At 42.5% G+C, this 24,454-nt stretch overlaps 2 protein-coding genes and 3 non-coding genes across 5 annotated transcripts; 2 read left to right on the forward strand and 3 right to left on the reverse strand.

The window, feature by feature from the left end:
• Positions 1-2,102: 2,102 nt before the first annotated feature.
• si:dkey-3k24.8 (P2Y purinoceptor 5) lies at positions 2,103-9,463 on the reverse strand. Its single transcript, NM_001141127.2, is given in 5 exon segments — positions 2,103-2,885; positions 4,442-4,640; positions 5,922-6,086; positions 6,254-6,379; positions 9,384-9,463. Coding segments are annotated over 4 exon segments (963 nt in total). The 5' UTR covers positions 6,360-6,379; positions 9,384-9,463; the 3' UTR covers positions 2,103-2,392.
• A 654-nt stretch (positions 9,464-10,117) lies between these two features.
• Positions 10,118-10,189, forward strand: trnaw-cca (transfer RNA tryptophan (anticodon CCA)). Its single transcript has one exon. It is a non-coding gene; the product is annotated as a tRNA-Trp (tRNA).
• A 2,032-nt stretch (positions 10,190-12,221) lies between these two features.
• Positions 12,222-13,790, reverse strand: t4s5 (Transmembrane 4 L6 family member 5; the record flags this gene model as incomplete). Its single annotated transcript, NM_001141538.1, is given in 3 exon segments — positions 12,222-12,257; positions 12,901-12,966; positions 13,451-13,790. Coding segments are annotated over 3 exon segments (297 nt in total), but the record flags the coding sequence as incomplete, so codon positions are not given.
• An 8,316-nt stretch (positions 13,791-22,106) lies between these two features.
• Positions 22,107-22,188, forward strand: trnas-uga (transfer RNA serine (anticodon UGA)). The gene has a single exon. It is a non-coding gene; the product is annotated as a tRNA-Ser (tRNA).
• Positions 22,189-23,125: 937 nt separating this feature from the next.
• On the reverse strand, positions 23,126-23,199 carry trnat-agu (transfer RNA threonine (anticodon AGU)). The gene has a single exon. It is a non-coding gene; the product is annotated as a tRNA-Thr (tRNA).
• Positions 23,200-24,454: the final 1,255 nt, after the last annotated feature.

Genomic DNA, 24,454 nt, shown 5'->3' on the forward strand with positions numbered 1-24,454 from the left:
TGGTGTTTGGGTAAAATCACTGGGGAAACCAAGCCAGGGAAAAAAAGCCATATTACAAGCCATGTGTTGTGACAATTGCGTTGTTTGCTCTATAACCTGTTAGTTCATATGCCTTGCGATCGTGATATATATGCCTAAGGATGGGACAATAAGAAGACACAGTGGCAGAATAAATTCAACCACACCTTTGTTTCATCACAAAACTGGAGAGCAACATCTGTCCGGTGGAGTCCACAATGCATACTGCATGTAACAAACAGTTACATGACCTACAGCATGGTCAATCAAGTTAATGTTTCCCACATTTTTGGACTACTAAACAGGTTTGATTTAAAACACTGGAGAGTTACCGCAAGTCGCAAAGAAAACGGGAGCTGCCTCTATCACACCCTGATCTGTTTCACCTGTCTTTGTGATTGTCTCCACCCACTTCCAGGTGTCACCCGTTTTCCCCATTATTCCCAGGGTATTTATTCCTGTGTTCTCTGTTTGTCTGTTGCCAGTTCTTCTTGTCTCGTCAACCAGCGCTTTTCTTGTCAAGTCTCTGTTTTTCTAGTCCTCCCGGTTCTGCCTTTGCCTGCCCTTACACTGAGCCCGCCTGCACTGACCTCGAGCCTGCCTGCCACTCTGTACCTCCTTATGATCTTTTGCCTGTCCACAACCTGTCTCTTGCCTGCCCCTTGTTTTATAATAAATATCAGAGACTTGAACCCTCTGCCTCCCGTGTCTGCATTTGGGTCTCACCCTGTATCGTTATAGCCTCCACTATTCCAGCACCATTTCAACTTCAACATTTCGACATCATGAAATCACCTATGCTTAGTCTAATACAGTGAAATCTAAAAGATTGCAAAAACGATTTAGTCCAATCAACATAAGCTAAATATCATGTGGCTGTCCATGGTACTGATTTGTGTGTTTGTGTGCATATGTAGAAAAAAACGTGTTGACTACTGTTAGGGTTGAACTGGCTATTTGTTTGCATAACCTATATAATATACCGGCGAAGCTATGCTACAATATTAAGTATATAAACTACGGATAAGTCAACTGCTGAAGACAAGAACTACACCCGGCAACAGGAAGTGCGTCACGAGGCTGGGACCAGCCTGCACGCCGAAGATAGGATGAGGAAGTTTAAACCACGCTCATCCTCCCTCTGGCAGGCCAGCAATGAGCAGGAACTATCTCTGTCAGAGTATATAAGGGAGAACAAAAGATGTGACGCTCTTCTTCTCTGTCTGCCCTGCATGGTGTTACAGTGAGACCGTATATACGAACAACATATTTTCCATTCAAGTGTTTGCAATAATTAAAGAACAAAGAAATCATGACATACTCTTTGCTAAATAATTTGTTCTAATACCAGATTCGAATTGACGTGACCCGACACTACCCTACTTGTAAAGAAAGGCCAATGCCATCTTCCTCTCTTTCATGTTGCTGAAACGTCTATGATTCTGTCATACAGTCCATGCTTTAAGTTTATGTTGTCCTAGGCTACCTGGCTAAAATGTTGCTTGCTAGCCTAATTTCCTTTCTTGACAACGTTAGCTAGTTAACATTAACCTTCTACATACTGAACTTCCATTCTGTCAGTCCAGGGGCACAATGTATGAATTAATGGTTGTGTCAGAATCGCAGAATTGGCCAGGATGGAGAATTCGTCCTTGGCTAATTTAGGAAACTAGATACAACAATTCACGTTTCTTTCTGTCAATGATGTTTGGCAGGATGTGATATGACTGGTGTGAAGCCAAATCCAAACTGGCTTCCCTTTACACTTTTTTTTGGTGCACCATGACCATTCACAGCTGAGCTCACTCAGTTTAGCTCAACGCTGATTGGCTATTATTATTAATTTTAAAAAATGTATCAAGGGAGGCTTCCCTTGTATTCAATGCTACAGGCGACAACAATATTATACTCTTTTTGACCAGAAAGCATCAGATAGATGGGCTACACATACAGAGACAGAGGGGCGCTGTTTTGCTTTGCTCGGATGCTTTCTCCTGTGAGATACTGTAAATTTAGCCTCTTGCAAATTGAAGTAAAATTATGAAAGATACATTTATTTTATATATTTTTTTTATTTTTTTCTTGGTGAATGTTTTGGGGAAGCCTGCCTTCCTTTGGCATCCATGAATACATGCCACTGCATAGTCCGAAACTTCAGTATGAGAACCAACTGATTGCACATGGATGATCCAATATCTTAACACCTTGGGTGTTAGCTTGGCTTAGAACTACACTTCATAAATTCAATACCATCAACATTCTATATCTTGGCAGTACATGGAACGTGCTTTAATACATTTTTACCAAAACAATTGGCGGCCGGCGGGGTGACGGATTTGTTGTTTTTCGAATCCCAGACTGTATCTTTAGAACATTAAGTGTTGAAGGGGGCTCTAGAGTTGTTCCCCTCAGAGTTCTGACTGTTGAGTGGGAACATCCTCCTAATGGCGTCCATATCCACCTTCCTCCTGAACGTCTCCGTGGTGAAATAGTAGGCCAGTGGGTCCAAAATGGCGTTCAGACAGGCCACCATTAGGCTATAGCGGTATGCCGACAGTAGGGGGCAAGGTACCACTTTCCTATGGACATAGAGGAGCGCCAGAGTCCCATGGTAGGGCAGGAAGCAGGCCAGAAATATCAACAGGTTGGTGGTGATCATCCTCTGGATCTTCCCAGAGTTGATGAGGTCTGTCTGGGCTACAGCGCTCCTTGTAATCGTGCGGATCAACGCCGAGGAACAGACCAACATCACCACCAAGGGGATGCCGAAGCCGATGGTTAGTGTCGAGGCAACTGCCGTGGCCTGTGTGGCGTAGACTGGGAGGTTCCCGAAACATTGGTCCTTCTGCATCTCCTTGGATGCCTCTCTATGTTTCAGCCGAAAGACAGAGAGGGAGAGAAAGGGAGAGAGAGGGAGGAAGAGAGAGAGAGGAAGGGAGAGAGAGGGAATATAACAGGATATATAAATGATACAGGGTTGTGTCTGATGTGATGTTACAGACCCCTTTCTGTGTTTGCAAACATTGCCGCACGAGGGAGATGAGCGCAAGTTGGTGGCAGAACAAGGGGGAGTTCTTATAGAACGCCAGCAAAAAAAGCCTCTATTTACATGTTGCTAATGGGTGCATTTCACACTGCTTTGGATTATAATTGGATTTTAAGGCTCATATGAATGTCCTGCTTAATATAATGTTTGTGTCATCATCGCAAATCAACTGCATTATACTTAAAAAACACTTCAACTTCAACCAGTAAAATGATTCTTTAGCTAGGTTTTGCTACAGACTATATCAATGAGCGTTAGCATTCTAGCTAACAACTGCTACATCCAAAACAGTTATTTTGCAAAGATCACAAGCAAATATAATCTTAGCGACTGTTCAAACAAGAATAAAAACATAATTGTAAGCGCATGAGAACCCAATAAAGTTATTTTGTTTAGAAGCAATAAAAAAGGAAATCTAGGCGATGTTGAATGGGCACAGATGGCGATGGCTTTCTTACTGCTGCCAAGAGTCACGCGGATCTGTGTGTGACGTCAGTGTGTCGTGTACTGGAAAAGGGTCTATAGGGCAATTTGTTTTAGTGACCTGACCAGGAGAATACCTAGGTCCTAGTTGACCTGACCAGGAGAATACCTAGGTCCTAGTTGACCTGACCAGGAGAATACCTAGGTCCTAGTTGACCTGACCAGGAGAATACCTAGGTCCTAGTTGACCTGACCAGGAGAATACCTAGGTCCTAGTTGACCTGACCAGGAGAATACCTAGGTCCTAGTTGACCTGACCAGGAGAATATCTAGGTCCTAGTTGACCTGACCAGGAGAATACCTAGGTCCTAGTTGACCTGACCAGGAGAATATCTAGGTCCTAGTTGACCTGACCAGGAGAATACCTAGGTCCTAGTTGACCTGACCAGGAGAATACCTAGGTCCTAGTTGACCTGACCAGGAGAATACCTAGGTCCTAGTTGACCTGACCAGGAGAATACCTAGGTCCTAGTTGACCTGACCAGGAGAATACCTAGGTCCTAGTTGACCTGACCAGGAGAATACCTAGGTCCTAGTTGACCTGACCAGGAGAATACCTAGGTCCTAGTTGACCTGACCAGGAGAATACCTAGGTCCTAGTTGACCTGACCAGGAGAATACCTAGGTCCTAGTTGACCTGACCAGGAGAATACCTAGGTCCTAGTTGACCTGACCAGGAGAATATCTAGGTCCTAGTTGACCTGACCAGGAGAATACCTAGGTCCTAGTTGACCTGACCAGGAGAATATCTAGGTCCTAGTTGACCTGACCAGGAGAATATCTAGGTCCTAGTTGACCTGACCAGGAGAATATCTGGGTCCTAGTTCACCTGACCAGGAGAAGGCCTGACTCCTAGTTGACCTGATGAGGAGAATATCTGGGTCTTAGTTGTACCTGCGTTTGGAGATGTAGAATGGGAGGCTGGCTCCGATGGTAAGGACCCAGACACCGAGGCAGACCAGTGGGGCTTTCTTTCGGCCCTCCCGAATCCGGCAAGACATGGGGTAACACACGGCTACACAACGGTCGAAACACATGCAGGTGAGGAGAAAGATGCTGCCATACATGTTGACCAGCAGAACCAGGCCCACCCCTGGAATAAATGCATGAATTTATAAATTAATGAATGCATGAGTGGAGGAAAATAAAACCTTTACTGCCATATGGGAATTTGTTTTACACATCATAAGAAAAGCAATTAAAATTATCTTTATAAAAAAACAGGACACGGACGGACAAAACAGAGAGTGCAACATATAACATTCAAGTACAAAAATCCTAGATTGTAGATTCACTCAATGTCATGATAAACATGTTTGGCTTGACAATGACATTAATGAGTTGGCATGATATCACAAACAGATATTGTGACTAAGCTAACATAACAGCAAAGATTCAACATTTATCTTCACACAGAACCTGAGGTAACCTGGACAAAGCCTTTATCTTCACATGGAACCTGAGGTAACCTGGACAAGCCTTTACCTTCACACGTAACCTGGACAAGCGTTTATCTTCACACGGGACCTGAGGTAACCTGGACAAGTGTTTATCTTCACACGGGACCTGAAGTAACCTGGACAAGCGTTTATCTTCACACGGGACCTGAGGTAACCTGGACAAGCGTTTATCTTCACACGGAACCTGAGGTAACCTGGACAAAGCCTTTACCTTCACACGGAACCTGAGGTAACCTGGACAAGCGTTTATCTTCACACGGGACCTGAGGTAACCTGGACAAGCGTTTATCTTCACACGGGACCTGAGGTAACCTGGACAAAGCCTTTACCTTCACACGGAACCTGAGGTAACCTGGACAAAGCCTTTACCTTCACACGGATCTTGAGGTAACCTGGACAAGCGTTTATCTTCACACGGGACCTGAGGTAACCTGGACAAAGCCTTTACCTTCACATGGAACCTGAGGTAACCTGGACAAGCCTTTACCTTCACACGGAACCTGAGGTAACCTGGACAAGCCTTTACCTTCACACGGAACCTGAGGTAACCTGGACAAAGCCTATACCTTCAAACAGGAGCTGATGAAATCTGGACAAGCCTATACCGTCACAAAGGACCTGTGGTAACCTAAACAGGCCTTTACTTTAACACAGGACCTGAGGTAACTGAGGTAACTCAGACCAGCCTTTACCTTCACACAAGACCTGATGTAACCCAGACAAGCGTTTACCTTCACACATGGCCTGAGGTAACTGAGGTAACCCAGACAAGCGTTTACCTTCACACATGGCCTGAGGTAACTGAGGTAACCCAGACAAGCGTTTACCTTCACAAAGGACCTGAAGAAACTGAGGTAACTCAGACAAGCCTTTACCTTCACAAAGGACCTGATGTAACCTAGACAAGCGTTTACCTTCACACAGGATCTGAGGTAACTGAGGTAACCCAGAAATCCCCAGATGGTAGTAGATCCTCAGGGGCAGAGTGAGGACCAGGAGGAGGTCTGCGATGGCCAGGTTGGTCATGTATACGGTGGTGTGAGACCGAGACTTGGTGTAGCGGAAGAACACCACTAGTGCTGTGAGGAATAAGAAAATGGACGTATTACGCTTAAATTGCAACTTATTGCCAAGTGAGTTATGGCCTGTTAAAAAATATATATATACGTGTTTGATCTTGGCTCCAAACACATTTTCATTGATATAGGCAAGAAGATAATAATGTAAGAACATTCTCTCCCTATACCTGTGAGGTTGAGGATGAGGCCAACCACGAAGACCATGGAGTAGACCCCAACAAAGAGCAGGTTACTCTGGGGCTCTGTGCAGTTATGAGAGGTGTTGATGCTCATGGCTACTATTTTTGTTGTTTCTGAGGAGAGGGATGGAAAGAGAGGGAGAGAGAGAGAGAGAGAGAGAGGGAGGGAGGGATGGAAAGAGAGGGAGAGAGAGAGACAGAGAGAGACAGAGAGAGACAGAGAGAGGCAGGGAGGGATGGAAAGAGAGGGAGAGAGAGAGACAGAGAGAGGCAGGGAGGGATGGAAAGAGAGGGAGAGAGAGACCGATGGAAAGAGAGAGAGAGAGAGAGAGAGAGAGAGAGAGAGAGAGAGAGAGAGAGAGAGAGAGAGAGAGAGAGAGAGAGAGAGAGAGAGAGAGAGAGAGGGACGGACGGACGGACGGATGGAAAGAGAGAGAGGGAGAGAGAGGGGGAGGGACAGATGGAAAGAGAGGGAGAGAGAGAGGGCAGGCGGGAAAGAGAGGGATTAGCAGGCTATAGAATTGATACAGGATTGTGGCTGATATGATGCAATAGGACCAGGAGTATTTCCTGACCATGTTTCCTGAGCAGGAACAACTCTGGACCCTGTAGTTGTCCCCTATGCTTTAGGGCATCCTCTCTGGACCCTATAGTTGTACCCTATATGTTAGGTCATCCTCTCTGGACTCTATAGTTGTACCCTATACATTAGGGCATCCTCTTTGGACTCTATAGTTGTACCCTATACATTAGGGCATCCTCTCTGGACTCTATAGTTGTACCCTATACATTAGGGCATCCTCTCTGGACTCTATGGTTGTCCCCTATACGTTAGGGCATCCTCTCTGGACTCTATAGTTGTACCCTATACGTTAGGGCATCCTCTCTGGACCCTATAGTTGTACCCTATACATTAGGGCATCCTCTCTGGACCCTATAGTTGTACCCTATACGTTAGGGCATCCTCTCTGGACCCTATAGTTGTCCCCTATACATTAGGGCATCCTCTCTGGACTCTATAGTTGTCCCCTATACGTTAGGGCATCCTCTCTACAGCTCAGCATTCAAAACCATAGTACCCTCCAGGCTTATCATTAAGCTTGAGGCGCTGGGCCTCAACCCCACCCTGTGAAATTGGGTCCTGGACTTCTGGAAGGGCTGCCCCCAGGTGGTAAAGGTAGGAAACAACAATCTCCACTTCGCTGATCCTCAGCACTGGGGCCCCACAAGGCTGTGTACTTAGCCCCCCCGTACTCCCAGTTCACCCACGACTGCGTGGCCATGCACGCCTCCAACTCAATCATCAAGTTTGCAGACAACACAACAGTAGTAGGCTTGATTACCAACAACGACGAGACGGCCTACAGGGAAGAGGTGAGGGCCCTCAGAGTGTGGTGTCAGGAAAACAACCTCTCACTCAATGTCAACAAGCAGGTGTTTATTGTAAAGGACCACAGGAGGAGGCAGGTAGCTAGGTCCAGAGACAGGCAGAAGGTCATACACAGGGGGTCCAAAAAGGCAACAGTACCGGCAGGGGAAAGGCTAGTAACGTCGTCCGGGAGATCAGGCAATAGGTTGATAACAGGAAATCTGATAAAGTACAGGCAGGGAATAGGCAAAAGGCGTTGTTAGTGAGGCAGGCCAAAACTACACAGGAGGATTAAATTACGGGAGAAACAGAGCTCTGAGTGTGTCACAAAATAAACAATACCTCACAATGATGGGGTGCAAAGAACTGAACTAAATAGTGTGTGATAATGACATACAGGTATGTGAAGAGGTGATCAGAATTCAGGTGATTGGGATCTGGAGAGTGAGCTGCGTTCAGGGGATCTATGTGTTTGAGAGTGTGAGCTGGAAAGTGGCCAGGAAAGTGAGCTGCGTTCAGGGGATCTACATGTTTGAGAGTGTGAGCTGGAAAGTGGCCAGGAAAGTGAGCTGCGTTCAGGGGATCTACATGTTTGAGAGTGTGAGCTGGAAGCAGACGTTACGCTCTCTCCATTGCTCTCTTCTTCATCTCTTTGTCACACACTTGCAAAACACCTTTTCCTGTCGTGATCTGTATTGTAACATTCCTCTCTTGTTATTGTGACATAGCCACCATTTCCCTAACCGTCCGTCTGTGTATTTTTAGCCTGTCTTAGTGGTATCCCCTGGTCGACACTACACAAAGACTGCAAATGGCACCCTATTTTGTTTGGGCTTTGCTCAAACGTAGTTCACAATAAGGGGAACAAGCATTTTATGGTAACCATTTCACTGTAAGGTCTACACCTGTTGTATTCAGCGCATGTGACAAATACAATTTGATATGATTTGATTTGAATAGGGTTCCATTTGGGAGGCTGGGATGCACCCCTATTCCGTTTTGGGGGTTTCTCCATGGGTTGTTTACAGGAAATAGAGTTCCATTTGGGAGGCTGGGATGCACCCCTATTATCACTGTTGTCGTCTTATGCATGCAAAGAGGGTAAAACTGCTGATGAATTAAGGAAGTTGAACAGCCAGTCGGTGAGGGAGGAACTTATTTTTAACGCTACAGAGATTTGTGTCTGATGGACCCTGTTTATGTACAAGAACCTCTATCAATATTTACAGATCAATACTGTTTCAGTTTCAGATGCTTATTTTGCCTTCACCAAAGAGGAACAAGAAGACATTTTGTCCACTTTCATTCTGACTTCAGTGAAAGCTAAATAAATGACTTCATTGACGTCTCTATGGAAACTGTAAACCTACTTTTCCCCACTTAAAGCAGAAGCAGACACATGGCTGCTAGCATTGCAGAACAGTTGAGAAATTAACATAACATTACGTGTATATTTCTTGCATTTGCATTCACGTATTTTCTACGAGAGAGAGTAAAACAAAAACGTTTTATGAAGCCTTTTTACTCCCTACATTTTCTCTTTCCCTCAATAACAGTAGTCACAACACAATTACACACACAGGTGACCAAGTTATCCTGTTACCCTGTCTGTTATTGGTGTTTGTTATGAAGCGTCCTCAATGTTTGGAAGGATACAGTTACAGTACCAGTGTGAAGTGAATATGATGTTGGTATGGTACACACGTAGACTAGAGTAATACACTGTGGGATATTCTGAGAAACACTCACCCGTTTGATGCTTATCAGTGGAATATTTTGATTGTGATGGTCTTGAGTTCCAAATACAGTGCCTTTGTCAGGTAATGAAAGAGTGAGAGATGATGAGAACCCTCACTTTCTCTTCTTGTTCTCTCTCTCTCTCTCTCTCTCTCTCTCTCTCTCTCTCTCTCTCTCTCTCTCTATGTTTCTTCCTCTTTTTGTTTTCTCTCTCTGTTTTACCCCTTCTATTTTTTTCTATATATTGCAACTCTTTCTCTTCTCTCACTCTATCCATATCTGTGTTAGTGAATGTGTATCTCTCTGTCTGTGACATGACTGAGTGTTTATTTTCTGCATTTATGGGGGAAGCTCTTAATTTATTCACACACACACGCACACACTCTGTATAAAAGGTCTGCCCAGACACTGCCAGTAAAAGCCACTGACTTTTACGTGACTGGAAAGAGAAGGAGAGTGCATTTAAATTCACATGACAAGGCTGCTGTTAATCATGACATAGCTATAATTCGGTTTAAGAAAAACAACGTTTTTAAATCTATAAATTATTTTAGTCTACATTCGATTAGAACATTATCCGTATGAACATTTTTTGTATATATATTATTGATGCCAACATTTCGAAAATATTCGACCAAACCAGGAGAACCATTTTCTACAATGTAACAAATAACGGTCACAACGTACTTACCTACCACTAACAGCAATCAAGAATTGTATACCTCAAGGCACCGACTTTCGATACGGACCTCGTGGCGCAACGGTAGCGCGTCTGACTCCAGATCAGAAGGTTGCGTGTTCAAATCACGTCGGGGTCAAAATGTTTTCCCCAAATTAACTTTCGCTTATAAACCGTATGGAATACTATCGGATCATTTTTTCAATGCAATGCTGTGATTACGTAATGAATGGTGATAAAACATATATGTTCTATTGAATTAACTCCAACTGTGAGCATGTAATCGATTAACAATTTGGCCTATACTATTGAGTTTAAAACAATTAGAATTTAACCAAATCAAAATTTATTAATCACTTCCACAGGATACAGAAAGCAGGTGTAAATTGTACAGTGAAATGCTTAGGAGGAGCTAGCAAAGCGGGCACCTTCTCCATCAGCACCATCTTGTATGTCAGGACATGTGTCAAAAAACAAGTCCACAACAATGTGTTTTTATAAGTCTGTAAGTGACATTTCATAAACATGTCTAACTCTTATTCTACTAGAACAAAGTCCCTCGCTCTATGGACCTTGAGTTTGTCTACTAGACCAACCGTCATAAAGGCAGATGTATTGATCTTGTGTCAGATGCTGGTTGGGTGTTTCTCCATGAGTTGTTTACAGTATATAGGCTTAGACATACTAGAACAGACAAAGTCCCTGCTCTGTGGATCTTGGATTGCACACAGTGTCATAAATAGTTGAGTTTTTAGGATCCCCATTATCTGTTGTAAATGCAGCAGCTACTCCAAAAGATAGATATATCTGTGCATCTATCACTCTAGGTAGCCAACACCCAATTTGGCGGGACAATGGAAACTGCTGGAGTTGTTTCATGTATAGAACATGGATAAATGACAGGTATGCAGTATCTGTGTATTAATCGGAATGCTGGGGTCAATCACAATAGCTACTAATAAGAAGTAATCTAGTGCTATGGCTGGGGGATTCCCTGTGTTTTTCATCTGCTTGTCTGTGAGTGTGTGTTAGTGTGTGCATGAGTACGCGACTGGCAGGAGTAGGCTTGTGTCTATGAGTGTGTGTATGAGTGTGTGTGTGTGTGTGTGTGTGTGTGTGTGTGTGTGTGTGTGTGTGTCAGGTGTATATAACATATTGTTTAATTACAATTTAGCTTTCAAATATTTTCATGAGAAAATAATAACTAGGACATAAAGAAGTTGAAGAAACATTTTTCAGCCTTTATTACAAAATAAAACAAATTAAATCTGCATAGAATTCAATTAAAACATGAGAAACACAATTTACAGAAGATGCAAATGTCATACCAATATAAACATGACTATAGGCTACGTATTACAGTCACTGATGTGTTTACTAGGCTACACTAAGCAGTCTATGTATATCATAAATACTCCAGGCCCCAGAGCAAAGATAAAGTCAATATAATCACTCTTCAAATAACCATTCATTCCTCTTGACGAAGGATAGTAAAAGGGTGGGGGTTGTTGCTGTCAGTTCTTATGGTCCTCAAGTGGTCGTGGTTGAAAAATGGTCACAGTCGATGGTCATCATTGATCATCACGCTTCCTACTGGCAGGAGATAAAGGTCAAAGGTTAGGTGAACACTTTCTTTCTTACTCCCTCCCCCTTCCCCTTCTCTTCTCACCCCCCCCCCTCCCCCCTTGCCCCTCTCTCACCTCCTTTCCGCCACAGGTACCACAGATGCATCCGAACAGTCCGTTGACCATCTGTATTACGCACAGCACCAGTTCCACACTAGCAGCCACAAGTAGAGTGGCGAACAGGCCGAGGTTAAACTCCACAACACCCTTTGGCTCTAGACAAGTATTCCAGAGTTCACTTTCACCCAGGTAACTGCCGTTGCTGCAACGATGAACATTCAAGCGATCATTCAATCAATCAAGCAATCAATTGTATTGATCTTTTTACATCGGCAGGCATCATAAAGTTATTTACAGTAGCTCGGTAAAGTATCCAAAGAGATAGAAATAAGAATAGTTGTGTTATCATTCAAAATATAAAAATACGTACTTGTTCATGAAGGGCCTCCCCCAACTTGCAACTTTGTCACCTGGAGCCTTGAATAAGCAGACAGGCCCGTTGGCCAGGACCAGGGCAGCCGTAGCCAAACTGTACAGAGCTCCAACAACCCCAGCAGCAGCAAACCCAATGGACAGGAACATCTGAAGAGAAGCGACACACACAGGGGTCAGAGGTTAGGGAGGAGGTCAGGGGAAGAGAACGGAGATTTTATAGCAAATGTTATCTTTTTTGTGTATTTACCACATGGAAAATAGGTTTTGTTCTTAATTAGGCTTCTACAAACTCGTTTTAAATACGGGATGGCAAATAAATCTAATCCAAGGCTGATGTGTTTTTGAGCCATGGGTTTCTGCTTGATTGCTTCCTCGAGTAATCTAACACTTTTTACAAACTGATTTCACTGGGAAATTAGACTGACCATAATGTAACTGAGTGTTACATTGTGGGCCAACATCAGACAGAACCATAAACGGACAGTTTATTATTTCCTGACATTACACATGTTTCACAGGTAGGGGGTGGTGAAGTCAAGGTGTTTTTCCTTATTGCACTATTGTGATGAATTTATAATACACAAGCTGTCATTGGCCCACCCATATGACCAAACCTAATATTGTGTGTTGCAGTAGGGAGACTGACACAGGTTTAGATATTTACTCATCCCTTTAATGCAGTGGTTCAGGACCAGGATTGAGAACCATTGCTTTCATGGTTAAGGTTAGGATTGGGGGGGGGGGGGGGGGGGGGGGGTTAATCTGATCCTAGGTCTGTGGTTTGACTTACCCCACAGCGGTTGGCACAGCAACCATTACTGCTGGTCAGGTGGATGTGGATGGCTGGGATAAGGCACTAAGAGAGAGAGAGAGAGAGAGAGAGAGAGAGAGAGAGAGAGAGAGAGAGAGAGAGAAAACACACACACACACACACACACACACACACACACTTCTTGACAACTGTTTTGTCATGGAGTAGCATATTGAGGCAGCATATTTCGGATGTATAGATCCATTCAGCATTCAAATGAATTTACACTTAGGATCACCAATGCTCTATAGAACCAGCATGTCTAAACCAAGATTGGGGTCAATTGCATTTCTATTCAGTCAGTATTGTTTTTCAATAAGAAACTTTGGAGTTGAAAAATGGAACTGACGTAAACACTGGTCATCTAAACCAATCATGTCACATAATGTTCAAAATTAAACCAATCATGTCACATAATGCTCAAAATTAAAATAATCATATCATAATATGGTCCAAATTAAACTAATCATGTCAGGTAATCGTCAGAATGAAACCAATCATGTTACCTAATGGCCAAAATTAAACTCACCATGAGTCCGCCGCCGATGAACCCTCCCATATATTTAATCTCCTCTGTGATCCGGTCTCCATTCCCATCTCTGTCTTCCTGAGCGTACTTCGTCGACCAGTCAGGGAAGAACGCGATGATGTTGCAGATGATTGAGACCCCCGCCAGGATATAGAGCGGGATCGCAATGACCTTAGAGCACTTTCCTGTACACATGTCGCTGGTTGTACGCTTTCTTCAACGTTGAAAAACTCAAGAATGTTGCGTAGATAATTCAAGACTCTAATTTGGTGTCCTCGTAGAAAGAGATAATGAGAAGAATTCAGAAGTTGAAAATAATTCCCAGACTACTCCTCCTTCGCTCTCTTCTCAGCCCAGGTCCAGCGTGGCTCTAGTGATGGATGCGAAGCTGCTTAAATCCTGAGGTGAAGGGAAGCTTGGTAGAGGAGGGGTTAGTTAGGCGATAAGACTGGCTCCACACCCCAGTGATTACATCACCTTTAGTTGGCCTGAGCGTTGAGTCATAAAACTGGGTTCTTTCGTCCACTTTGTATTTAACCGCCATTTATCAAGGAAGTCCTGTTGAGGTTAGAAGACCTCTTTTACGAGGGAGCTCAATAACTAGCTCATGAATAGAGTTAGCCGTATTAAAACAAAGCCGCTCTATGTAGGCCGGCAGGTAGCCTAGTGGTTGAGAGCATTATTTATTTAATTGAACCTTTATTTTACTAGGCAAGTCGGCTAAGAACAAATTCTAATTTACAATGACGGCCTACCAAAAGGCAAAAGGCCACTCCACACGTCTCTGATTCAGAGGAATTGGGTTAAATGTGGAAGACACATTTCAGTTGAAGGCATTCAGTTGTATAACTGACTAGGTATCCCCCCTTTCCCTTCCTTTCATGCAGGGATGGGGGCTGGGATTAGAAATAAAAATATAGGACAAAACACACATCACGACAAGAGAGACACCACAACACTACATAAAGTGAGACCTAAGACAACAACATAGCATGGCAGCAACACAACATGGCAGCAGCACAACATGGTAGCAAAACATGGTACAAACATTATTGGGCACGGACAACGGACAAGGGCAAGAAGGTAGAGACAACAATATTAGCCAAGTAACTGAAAGGTCATTGGTCTGAATCCCCTAGCTTAAAGGGATGTAAAGGTATCTTGGGTGAGAGAGAAACTGGAGAGAGAGAAACAGGGTTGGGTTGCTTCATAGATTGTCTCCTCCACGTAGATGTATTAGAGCAGACTCTGTGGTTGGTACAGTCATAAATGAATATCTATCTATTGCTCTGGGTAGCCTACACCCAATAGGGTAGGACAATGGAAACTGTTGGTGTCGAATTTCGATGTGGCACAGAGTTCCAATGTGAAAACGGTCAATAAATTGAACATTCCAAATGGCAAATTAGATATGGATGCTTGTATTGGCTACGGCACCCAACTTTTCTCATCTTGAACATTCACTGCTGTTCCACTCATTTCCGATTCACTGCTGATCTATCCATTGGTCGAAATGTTCCTGCTGAAGTTGCACATGTTACGTGGCTAAACACTTTTAATGGTTCAATTTGTTCAAACATCCATAAACTTGGTAATGTCACATTTTCAACCCTTTGACACGTTCTGGAATCTGAACAATGATAGTAATGCTCCGTTTATTACTTCAATTTGATTTCCATTTTGTCCAATGGGTAACCTTTACCTGAATATACTCCAGAGCGTAGCTGTGGTTTTAGAGTATGCAGTATCTGTGTATTCATCAGAATACTATGGTCCATCACCATAGCTACTGATAAGCGGTAATCTAGTACTGGGGGAGGTGTGGGTGTGTGTTTCATCTGACTATCTGTGAGATGTATAATGTGATGTGAGAATCTGTGTGTCCTTGACAGATGTGTGTGTGTGTGTGTGTGTGTGTGTGTGTGTGTGTGTGTGTGTGTGTGTGTGTGTGTGTGTGTGTGTGTGTGTGTGTGTGTGTGTGATCTCTGGACCCTATCTCCTGCTGTATTGCAGCTTGTCAGAATAGGGAACCATATATATTGATACAACCATATCAGACAAACACACACGCAGATGACAACCATAAAGCATGATGGGAAAAACTGACAAGACCTGTGGCATCTTATCAAAGACCAAGGACACATTTTCCATTGCACTTTTAAGGGCAGACTTTAATCCAGTGGGGAAAAGTCATGGCAGCAAAATATTTTTTTCAACCAATCATGACAAGGCGAAATATCATTCAAAACAGTTAGTTCTTCACTGTAAGATTGTACATTTAGATTATTGTAAGTATGTCATCAATACCATGTAAAGTGGAATTTATAGGGCCGGATTCCTGGACGTAGGTTAAACCTAACCCTGGACTTGCTCAAGTGAGAATCTCCCGTTTATATAGCTTTTTAGTCGAGGACTAGGCTGTGTTTGGGGAACCACCACACAACTACAATCGTTCACACAGACATGCTGTCTTCAGTCTCTTGATGTGTGTGTGTCTTTGTGTGCCTGCCTGGGTGCATGCATATGTGTGACCATAGGTCATAGCTCAATTGTGGCACAACGGCAGTGTGTGTGACTCCGAATCAGAAGTTTGTGCGTTCAAATTTTGTCCGAGTCAAACTGTTTTGACCATCCCCCAATACCGTGAAATGAATCAATTGGTAATGGAATACAGTTGAGACATTGGCCACGTTTACACACACACACAGTATTCCGGATAGTAGATCATATCCCACTTTAGGTCTTATTCAGGATAAGCAGCTTACATACACCTTTGATATGCCACTCATGAGTATCCCTGTTACCATGAATAAACAGAATATTCCTCATTTAACTACAGTATATGGATTCAATGAAGTATGGACGCTGACTGTAGGACTATAACCTCTCACATGTAGTGTAATATACTATTAAGTCCTGCAGAATTATGCATTTCTAGCAGTGAAATTATTCAGCAAATGTTTCATTTGTTTCAGGAACAGGAGTGGAGAAATAGGATTTATTTCAGCATCTTTTGCGAAGAACATGAATGCTGGTGTAATGTGTTATCTTTGACACTGTAATGCAAGCAGAGAGTATTTCAACCAAGTAAATATGCACCCATGACGAACTGAAGTCTAATCAGAAATGTGTTTAGTCGTTTTCTCAGCTTTTCATTTCTTTAAAACCGGTCAAACTGATGACATTTGAACATTTTGCACAGAAATAATCTTTCCTCTGTTTTGGAGTTATTGCGTTTCCTCCCTGGTCCCTAAAGAAAACAGACAACACTAGATAACCAATGCATTCATTCTATCGATATTAGACATTATTCTGGTGAGCACTACTTTATTTTGTCTTCTGGGGTAACAAGTTATGACAGAAGAGATATAGTTGACTAACGAAAAGCCTACCAAATGTCAGAAATTAAATCTATTTTTTATTTAACTTGGCAAGTCAGTTAAGAACAAATTCTTATTTACAATGACGGCCTTCCCCAGCCAAACCCAGACAACACCCTATGGGACTCCCAATCACAGCCAGATGTGATGCAGCCTGTATTTGAACCATGGACTGCAGTGACTCCTCTATGCACTGAGAAGCAGTGCCTTAGACCTCTGCACCACTAGGAGCCCGAAAGCTGAAGTATGTGTAACATACTATTAGCGCGCACCACCGCTAACTAACTAGCCATTTCACATCGGTTACATATGTCTAAATTAAGGGTGCTAATGACCAGTTGTATACAATAGTAAATTAATTATAGTAGGCTAAATTATTATGGAATTGTCAGGGGCGCAACCTTTCACTGAAATTGCATTTTTTGTCCCCCCTCAGTTTTATCATTGGAATGTGATACAAAACAGGCAAAGAAGTGCGTACACCGCCGAGCGGTCGGGTAGGCTTTTTGGAGTGTTTATCCGACTGGAATAAAATAATAATAAAGGGGATGTCCCCCCCACTTCTAAAACCAAAGTAGCTCCCTGAGAATTATTATGGCAGATCGAACTGAACAGCTAACCTACTTTTTGAAGTGATTTGTTTGACAATCAGATGAAAACATCACACAACACCCATGATATGTGAAACTGAGCTTGCGCAGACCGCAAAAACAACAGTAAACCGGATAAGATGTTTACATGCCACAGTACCCCATCTTACATCAGCATATCCCAGGCATCCTTTCCGGGTTTCTCATACAAGCTTTTTCTTTTTATTGTAAACGGGATATGATGTTTATATGCGTCAACTCAAAAACAGAATACTTGAGTATGCCAAATAATAACGGGATATTGGTGTGCATGTAAACGTGGTCAATCTCAAATTGCACCTCCTCCTTTTGCCCCAGAACAGCTTCAATTTGTCGGGGGAATGTGTCAAAAGGGAAGGAAAGCACAGCCGAGAGCTGCCCAGTGACACGAGCCTACCGGACTACTTCTATGCTGCTTCAAGGCAAACAACTCTGAAACATGCATGAGAGCACCAGCTGTACCGGAAGACTGTGTGATCACGCGCTCCACAGCCGATGTGAGTAAGACCTTTAGACATGTCAACATTCACAAGGCCGCAGGGCCAGACGGATTACCAGGATGTGTACTGCGAGCATGCATAGACCAACTAGCAAGTGTCTTCACTGACATTTTCAACCTCTCCCTGTCCGAGTCTGTAACACCAACATGTTTTAAGCAGACCCGTAGCACTCACGTCTGCAGCCATGAAATGCTTTGAAAGGCTGGTCATGGCTCACATCAACACCATCATCCCAGAAACCCTAGACCCACTCCAATTTGAATACCGCCCCAACAGAGCCACAGATGATGTAGTCTCTATTGCCCTCCACACTGCCCTTTCCCACATGGACAAAAGGAACACCTATGTGAGAATGGTATTCATTGTCTACAGCTCAGCGTTCAACACCATAGTGTCCTCAAAGCTCATCAAAAAGCTAAGGACCTTGGGACTAAACAACTCCCTCAGCAACTGGAACCTGGACTTCCAGACGGGCCGCCCCCAGGTGGTAAGGGTAGGTAACAACACATCCGCCACGCTGATCCTCAACACTGGGGCCCCTCAGGGGTGCATGCTCAGCCCTCTCCTGTACTCCCTGTTCACTCATGACTGCACTGCCAGGCACAACTCCAACACCATCATTAAATTTGCCGATGACACAGCAGTGGTAGGCCTGATCACCGACAACAACGAGACAGCCTATAGGGAGGAGGTCAGAGACCTGGCCGTGTGGTGCCAGGACAACATCCTCTCCCTCCATGTGATCAAGACAAAGGAGATGATTGTGGACTACAGGAAAAAGAGGACTGAGCATGCCCCCATTCTCATTGTCGGGGCTGCAGTGGAGCAGGTTGAAAGCTTCAAGGTCCTTGGTGTCCACATCACCAACAAACTAACATGGTCCAAGAACACCATGACATGAAGTGGGCACGACATGAAGTGAAGTGGGCAAGAAAAAACCTATTCCCCCTCAGGAGACTGAAAAGATTTGGCATGGGTCCTGAGATACTCCACAGGTTCTACAGCTGCACCATCGAGAGCATCCTGACTAGTTACATCACTGCCTGGTATGGCAACTGCTCTGCCTCCGACTGCAAGGCACTACAGAGGGTAGTGCGAACGGCTCAGTACATCACTGTGGCCAAGCTTCCTGCCATCCAGGACCTCTATACCAGGCGATGTCAGAGGAAGGCCCTACAAATTGTCAAAGACTCTAGCCACCCTAGTCCTAGACTGTTCTTTCTGCTACCACACGGCAAGCGGTACCGGAGCACCAAGTCTAGGTCCAAGAGGCTTCTAAATAGCTTCTAAGACTCCTGAACATCTAGTCAAATGGCTACCCAGACTATTTGTATTGCCCCCCCCTCCCCTCTCCACACCACTGCCACTCTCTGTTGTCATCTATGCGTAGTCACTTAAATTAACTCTACCTACATGTACATACTACTTCAACTAACCAGTGCAACCGCACATTGGCTCTGTACCGGCACCCCCCTGTAAATATTGTTCTTTTTTACTGCTGCTCTTTAATTACTTGTTACTTTTATTTTTTATTCTTATCCATATTTTTTTAACTGCACTGTTGGTTAGGGGCTCATTATAAGGTTATAGATCTCATTATAAACAGTTGTGTAAAGTACTTAAGTAAAAATACTTTCAAGTACTACTTAAGTATTTTTTGGGGGTGTCTGTACTTTACTTTACTATTTATATTTTAGGCAACTTTTACTTTTACTTCACTACATTCCGAAATAAAATAATGTACTTTTTACTCCATACATTTCCCCTGTCACCCAAAAGTACTCGTTACATTTTGACAGAAAAATTGTCCAATTCACACACTTTTCAAGAGAACATCCCTGGTCATCCCTACTGCATCTGATCTGGCAGATTCACTAAATACAAATGCCTCGTTTGTAAATGATGTCTGAGTGTTGGAGTGTGACCATCCATCAATAAAAATACAAAATAAAGACATTTGTGCCGTCTGGTTTGCTTAATATAAGGAATTTGAAATTATTTATACTTTAACTTTTGATACTTAAGTACATTTTAGCAATTCCATTTACATTTGATGCTTAAGTATTTTTTTTTACCAAATACTTTAGACTTTTACTCAAGTATTATTTTACTGGGTAACTTTTACTTTTACTTGAGTCATTTTCTATTGAGGTACCTGTACTTTTACTCAAGTATGACAATTTAGTACTTTTTCCACCACTGATTATAAAAGACCTCAAGGCTAAAGGTTCTAGGTCTCATTTGATTATGAATAATATGTTCACAGACACATTGAAATGTCCACAGAGAAAGAAAATGTTTTGTTTTCATTATCTTTGTAAATCGGTATACAATTAGCAGCAACAGAATGACTGGCAAATAGGGATCAAAGTTATAGACTAGTCTGGATTTGACTACATGTTTTAAACCACATACTACACTTGAGTTAGATCAGTGAGAAATGTTCAATCACCATCTTAGTCTCATTCATCCTTTGACAAGCTATAGCCTGCTGTATGTTTGGCGAGACAACAGAAAGCAATCATTTTGTCATGCTTGTTCTCCAGCAACTTCTCTACACTAAATTATTTTACAGAAGTGTATAGGCTACAGAAGTGGAATTTCCTCAAATTCAAACAGCAATTGCATCATTAAAACATGTTTTAAATATCAATGGACTGTTTATTGTTTGGTGACTGTAGGAGACAGATAACATAACAGGTTACAGTCAGTTCTGAAGCGGATGCCAATAAGGTTTATGGCCCCTGTTGCATGAACGTCGGACCCTATCTACCAGCCTGTGCCTGGTACAGGCCCTGCCACGCACACAGGCAGGCAGGCACACACACACACACACACACACACACACACACACACACACACACACACACACACACACACACACACACACACACACACACCCACAACCACACCCACACCCACACACTAGGTAATAAGTGTGTCATAGGTGTGATAATATGGTAATAATAAAAGCCTGGTAATATATTAATATAACCATTGACGTAGATGGAAAGAGAGGTGTTCCTCTGATCCAAGGGTATTCATTATAGTGTTTTTATATTCATTTTTATTTATATTCTTTTTTAAATTCTTTTTGTTTGTTTTTTGGTGTATATTTCTATTTAGTTTTTCTATTGATATTTAGTGATAATGATGTACAAGCTAGGCCTATTTGAAACATCGCCATCTCTTGGCCACATTTACCGTCCAGGTTCAGTAAATCCCCAAAAGCTTGAAAACGTAGTTACATTTCTGCCCAAAGTTTAGAAAAACAAACTGAAACTGAACATAATTAATGGGTTTTTTATTTTTTGTTCAGTTAGTTTTGGAGTCAAAGATAATAGTTTCAGTATAGTTATAGTTTTTTCAAACGTATTTGTTAATTATTGTATTTCTCTAAATTGTTGTACCAACCTCAGACGAGTCCCAAGACGCTTGTGTGGATTGTAGAGCAACCCGGAGAAGAGAGAGAGAGAGAGAGAGAGAGAGAGAGAGAGAGGAGAGAGAGAGAGAGAGAGAGAGAGAGAGAGAGAGAGAGAGAGAGAGAGAGAGAGAGAGAGAGAGAGAGAGAGAGAGAGACTTTGCATATACATTGTGTTAGGTGAAGGTTAAACCACAGATAGTTTAACTATGTCAATGGTTCAAGCACAGACCATTTACAGGGCCAGTTTCTTCCACACAGATTAAGCCTAGCATTAAAAAACATTCACATCGTTTTTTAGTCCAGCACTAGGCTTAATCTTTGTGACGGGTCCATAGGGGTTCAACACCACCCAGAACACTAGCTAATGTAATGGACGTTTAATTCATAGCTCACTACTACCACCTAAATACAGATTCGAACAAAATGCCGCATGATTCTCGTTGAGTAGGCTATATTGTGCCTGTGCACGCAGTGAGTGTACTGTGTATTTATGCGCGCTGTACCACATGGCAATTTGTAAAAGTAGACAGGTACAAACAGATAGACGTACACGAAGCTACATAATTCCAACAGTTACTGGAAGTAAAAGTAGACAGGTACAAACAGATAGACGTACACGTAGCTACATAATTCCAACAGTTACTGGAAATAACAGTGTAACAAATTGTTCACTGACAGGTAAGACGTTATTTTATATGCAACTCCTACTCCTTCAAAATAGCAGCTGCGATGGCCGAGTGGTTAAGGCGTTGGACTTGAAATCCAATGGGATCTTCCCGCGCAGGTTCGAACCCTGCTCGCAGCGAGTGTTGGTCAACATTTTGCGCAAGTAAAAACTACACTTCGTCTGTTTATATGGGTTCCTCTGTTTACATCAGTTTATATGGGCACCTGCACCAGCTACTCCAATGAAGACGGTTTAACGAGATAATATCAAGGTCAATAAACATTGATGACTCAAACAAATTCAGACAGGGACGGTGTGAAAACTCGAAGCTGAAGTTAGTATGTTCATGTGATAAACAGCTCAAGTCCAAACTGTATTCCGAATAAATATATATTTTTAAACTTATTAACTTCTTGGCTAGACTATATGTGATGTTGCTAAACATATCCTGAGAACAAAATGACTTACAGTTTTATTGTTTTAAAAGTGAAAGACTAGTCCAGGGCCATCCGTTTTGCAGTCCGCAGAAAAAGTTGAGATATTTAAAAGATTTTGGGACATAGGCTACTGACTGGCTTTTCCTATTCCCTTCAGGATTTTTTTTACCACAGTAATTTGAAACATGCACACCCTTACAAAAAATATTGTAGTTTGGAAACTGCCGTAAAAGTGCAGTACCTACACTCCACTGTGATATTTTGGACGCAGTAATTGCAGGATAACTGCAGTGTATTGCTGTTGAACTCCAGTTATACTGCACTGTAACTGCTTTTAAACTGCAAAATTACAGCATAAAAAACGGATATTTTGGACACAGTATTTGTAGTTCACTGCAGTTATAATGCACTCTAACTACAGCTATACTACAGTTTACTGCAGTTATACTGCAATCTGACTGCAATTTTCTTTCAAAAGTGTAGGCTTTTGATTGAACTCTCGGCGCCATTGAATTGTGAGGATTTTTAAGTTGTCAGGATTTTTACGAAAAACTACCGGTAACACATTTTGAAATCAATATCAAGTATTCGACGCAACGAGGTCAGACAAAGGTGGTGAGTATCGAACCAAAAGCAAAAGGCACCGCTGGGATTCGAACCCAGGATCTCCTGTTTACTAGACAGGCGCTTTAACCATCTAAGCCACGGCGCCTGTGCGTGCCGCAGACATTATATGGATTTACAATTGTACACTTACACAAAGTCGTCAATTTTTTTTGCGAATAGCTAACGTAGACTGGAGTGTCGCAGCCGTCTAACGCACTTTATTTCAGCTTTAAAGGCGTCGCTGCAGCTCCTGGTTCGAATCCAGGCTCTACCCTGCCGTGATTAGGAGTCCGCTTGGACGGCGCACAGTTGGCCCTGCGTCGTCCGTGTTAGGCAGTCACTGTAAATAAGAATTTGTTCTTAACTAGTCAAATATTTAAAAAAATCTGAACCTTTTCTAAAGACGGGTTTCATTCCCGTAGTGAGACTCATCGCCTCGTGTCATGTAATATCACGTTTGTTCCAAACGGGGGTAGTGTAGTCAAAGAGACTTTCAAACCTACTCAATTGAATTTAACATTGCCAAAGCTGTTGGTTTAGCATGTTGTTGTATAAAGCTTAGAGGTCTAGCAGGTTGTTGTATAAAGCTTAGAGGTCTAGCATGTTGTTGTATAAAGCTAAAAGGTCTAGCATGTTGTTGTTTAAAGCTTAGAGGTCTGGCATGTTGTATAAAGCTTAGAGGTCTAGCATGTTGTATAAAGCTTAGAGGTCTAGCATGTTGTTGTATAAAGCTTAGAGGTCTAGCATGTTGTATAAAGCTTAGAGGTCTAGCATGTTGTTGTATAAAGCTTAGAGGTCTAGCATGTTGTATAAAGCTTATAGGTCTAGCATGTTGTATAAAGCTTAGAGGTCTAGCATGTTGTTGTATAAAGCTTAGAGGTCTAGCATGTTGTTGTATAAAGCTTAGAGGTCTTAAATGTTGTATAAAGCTTAGAGGTCTAGCATGTTGTTGTCTGAAACTTAGTGGTCTATAATGTTGTTTAAAGCTTAGAGGTCTAGCATGTTGTTTAATGCTTAGAGGTCTAGAATGTTGTATAAAGCTTAGAGGTCTAGCATGTTGTATAAAGCTTAGAGGTCTAGCATGTTGTATAAAGCTTAGAGGTCTAGCATGTTGTTGTATAAAGCTTAGAGGTCTAGCATGTTGTATAAAGCTTAGAGGTCTAGCATGTTGTTGTATAAAGCATAGAGGTCTAGCATGTTGTATAAAGCTTAGAGGTCTAGCATGTTGTTGTATAAAGCTTAGAGGTCTAGCATGTTGTATAAAGCTTATAGGTCTAGCATGTTGTATAAAGCTTAGAGGTCTAGCATGTTGTTGTATAAAGCTTAGAGGTCTAGCATGTTGTTGTATAAAGCTTAGAGGT

Source organism: Salmo salar, chromosome 18 (genome assembly GCF_965601325.2).
Source record: "Salmo salar chromosome 18, fSalSal1, whole genome shotgun sequence".
NCBI classification, from domain to species: domain Eukaryota; kingdom Metazoa; phylum Chordata; class Actinopteri; order Salmoniformes; family Salmonidae; genus Salmo; species Salmo salar.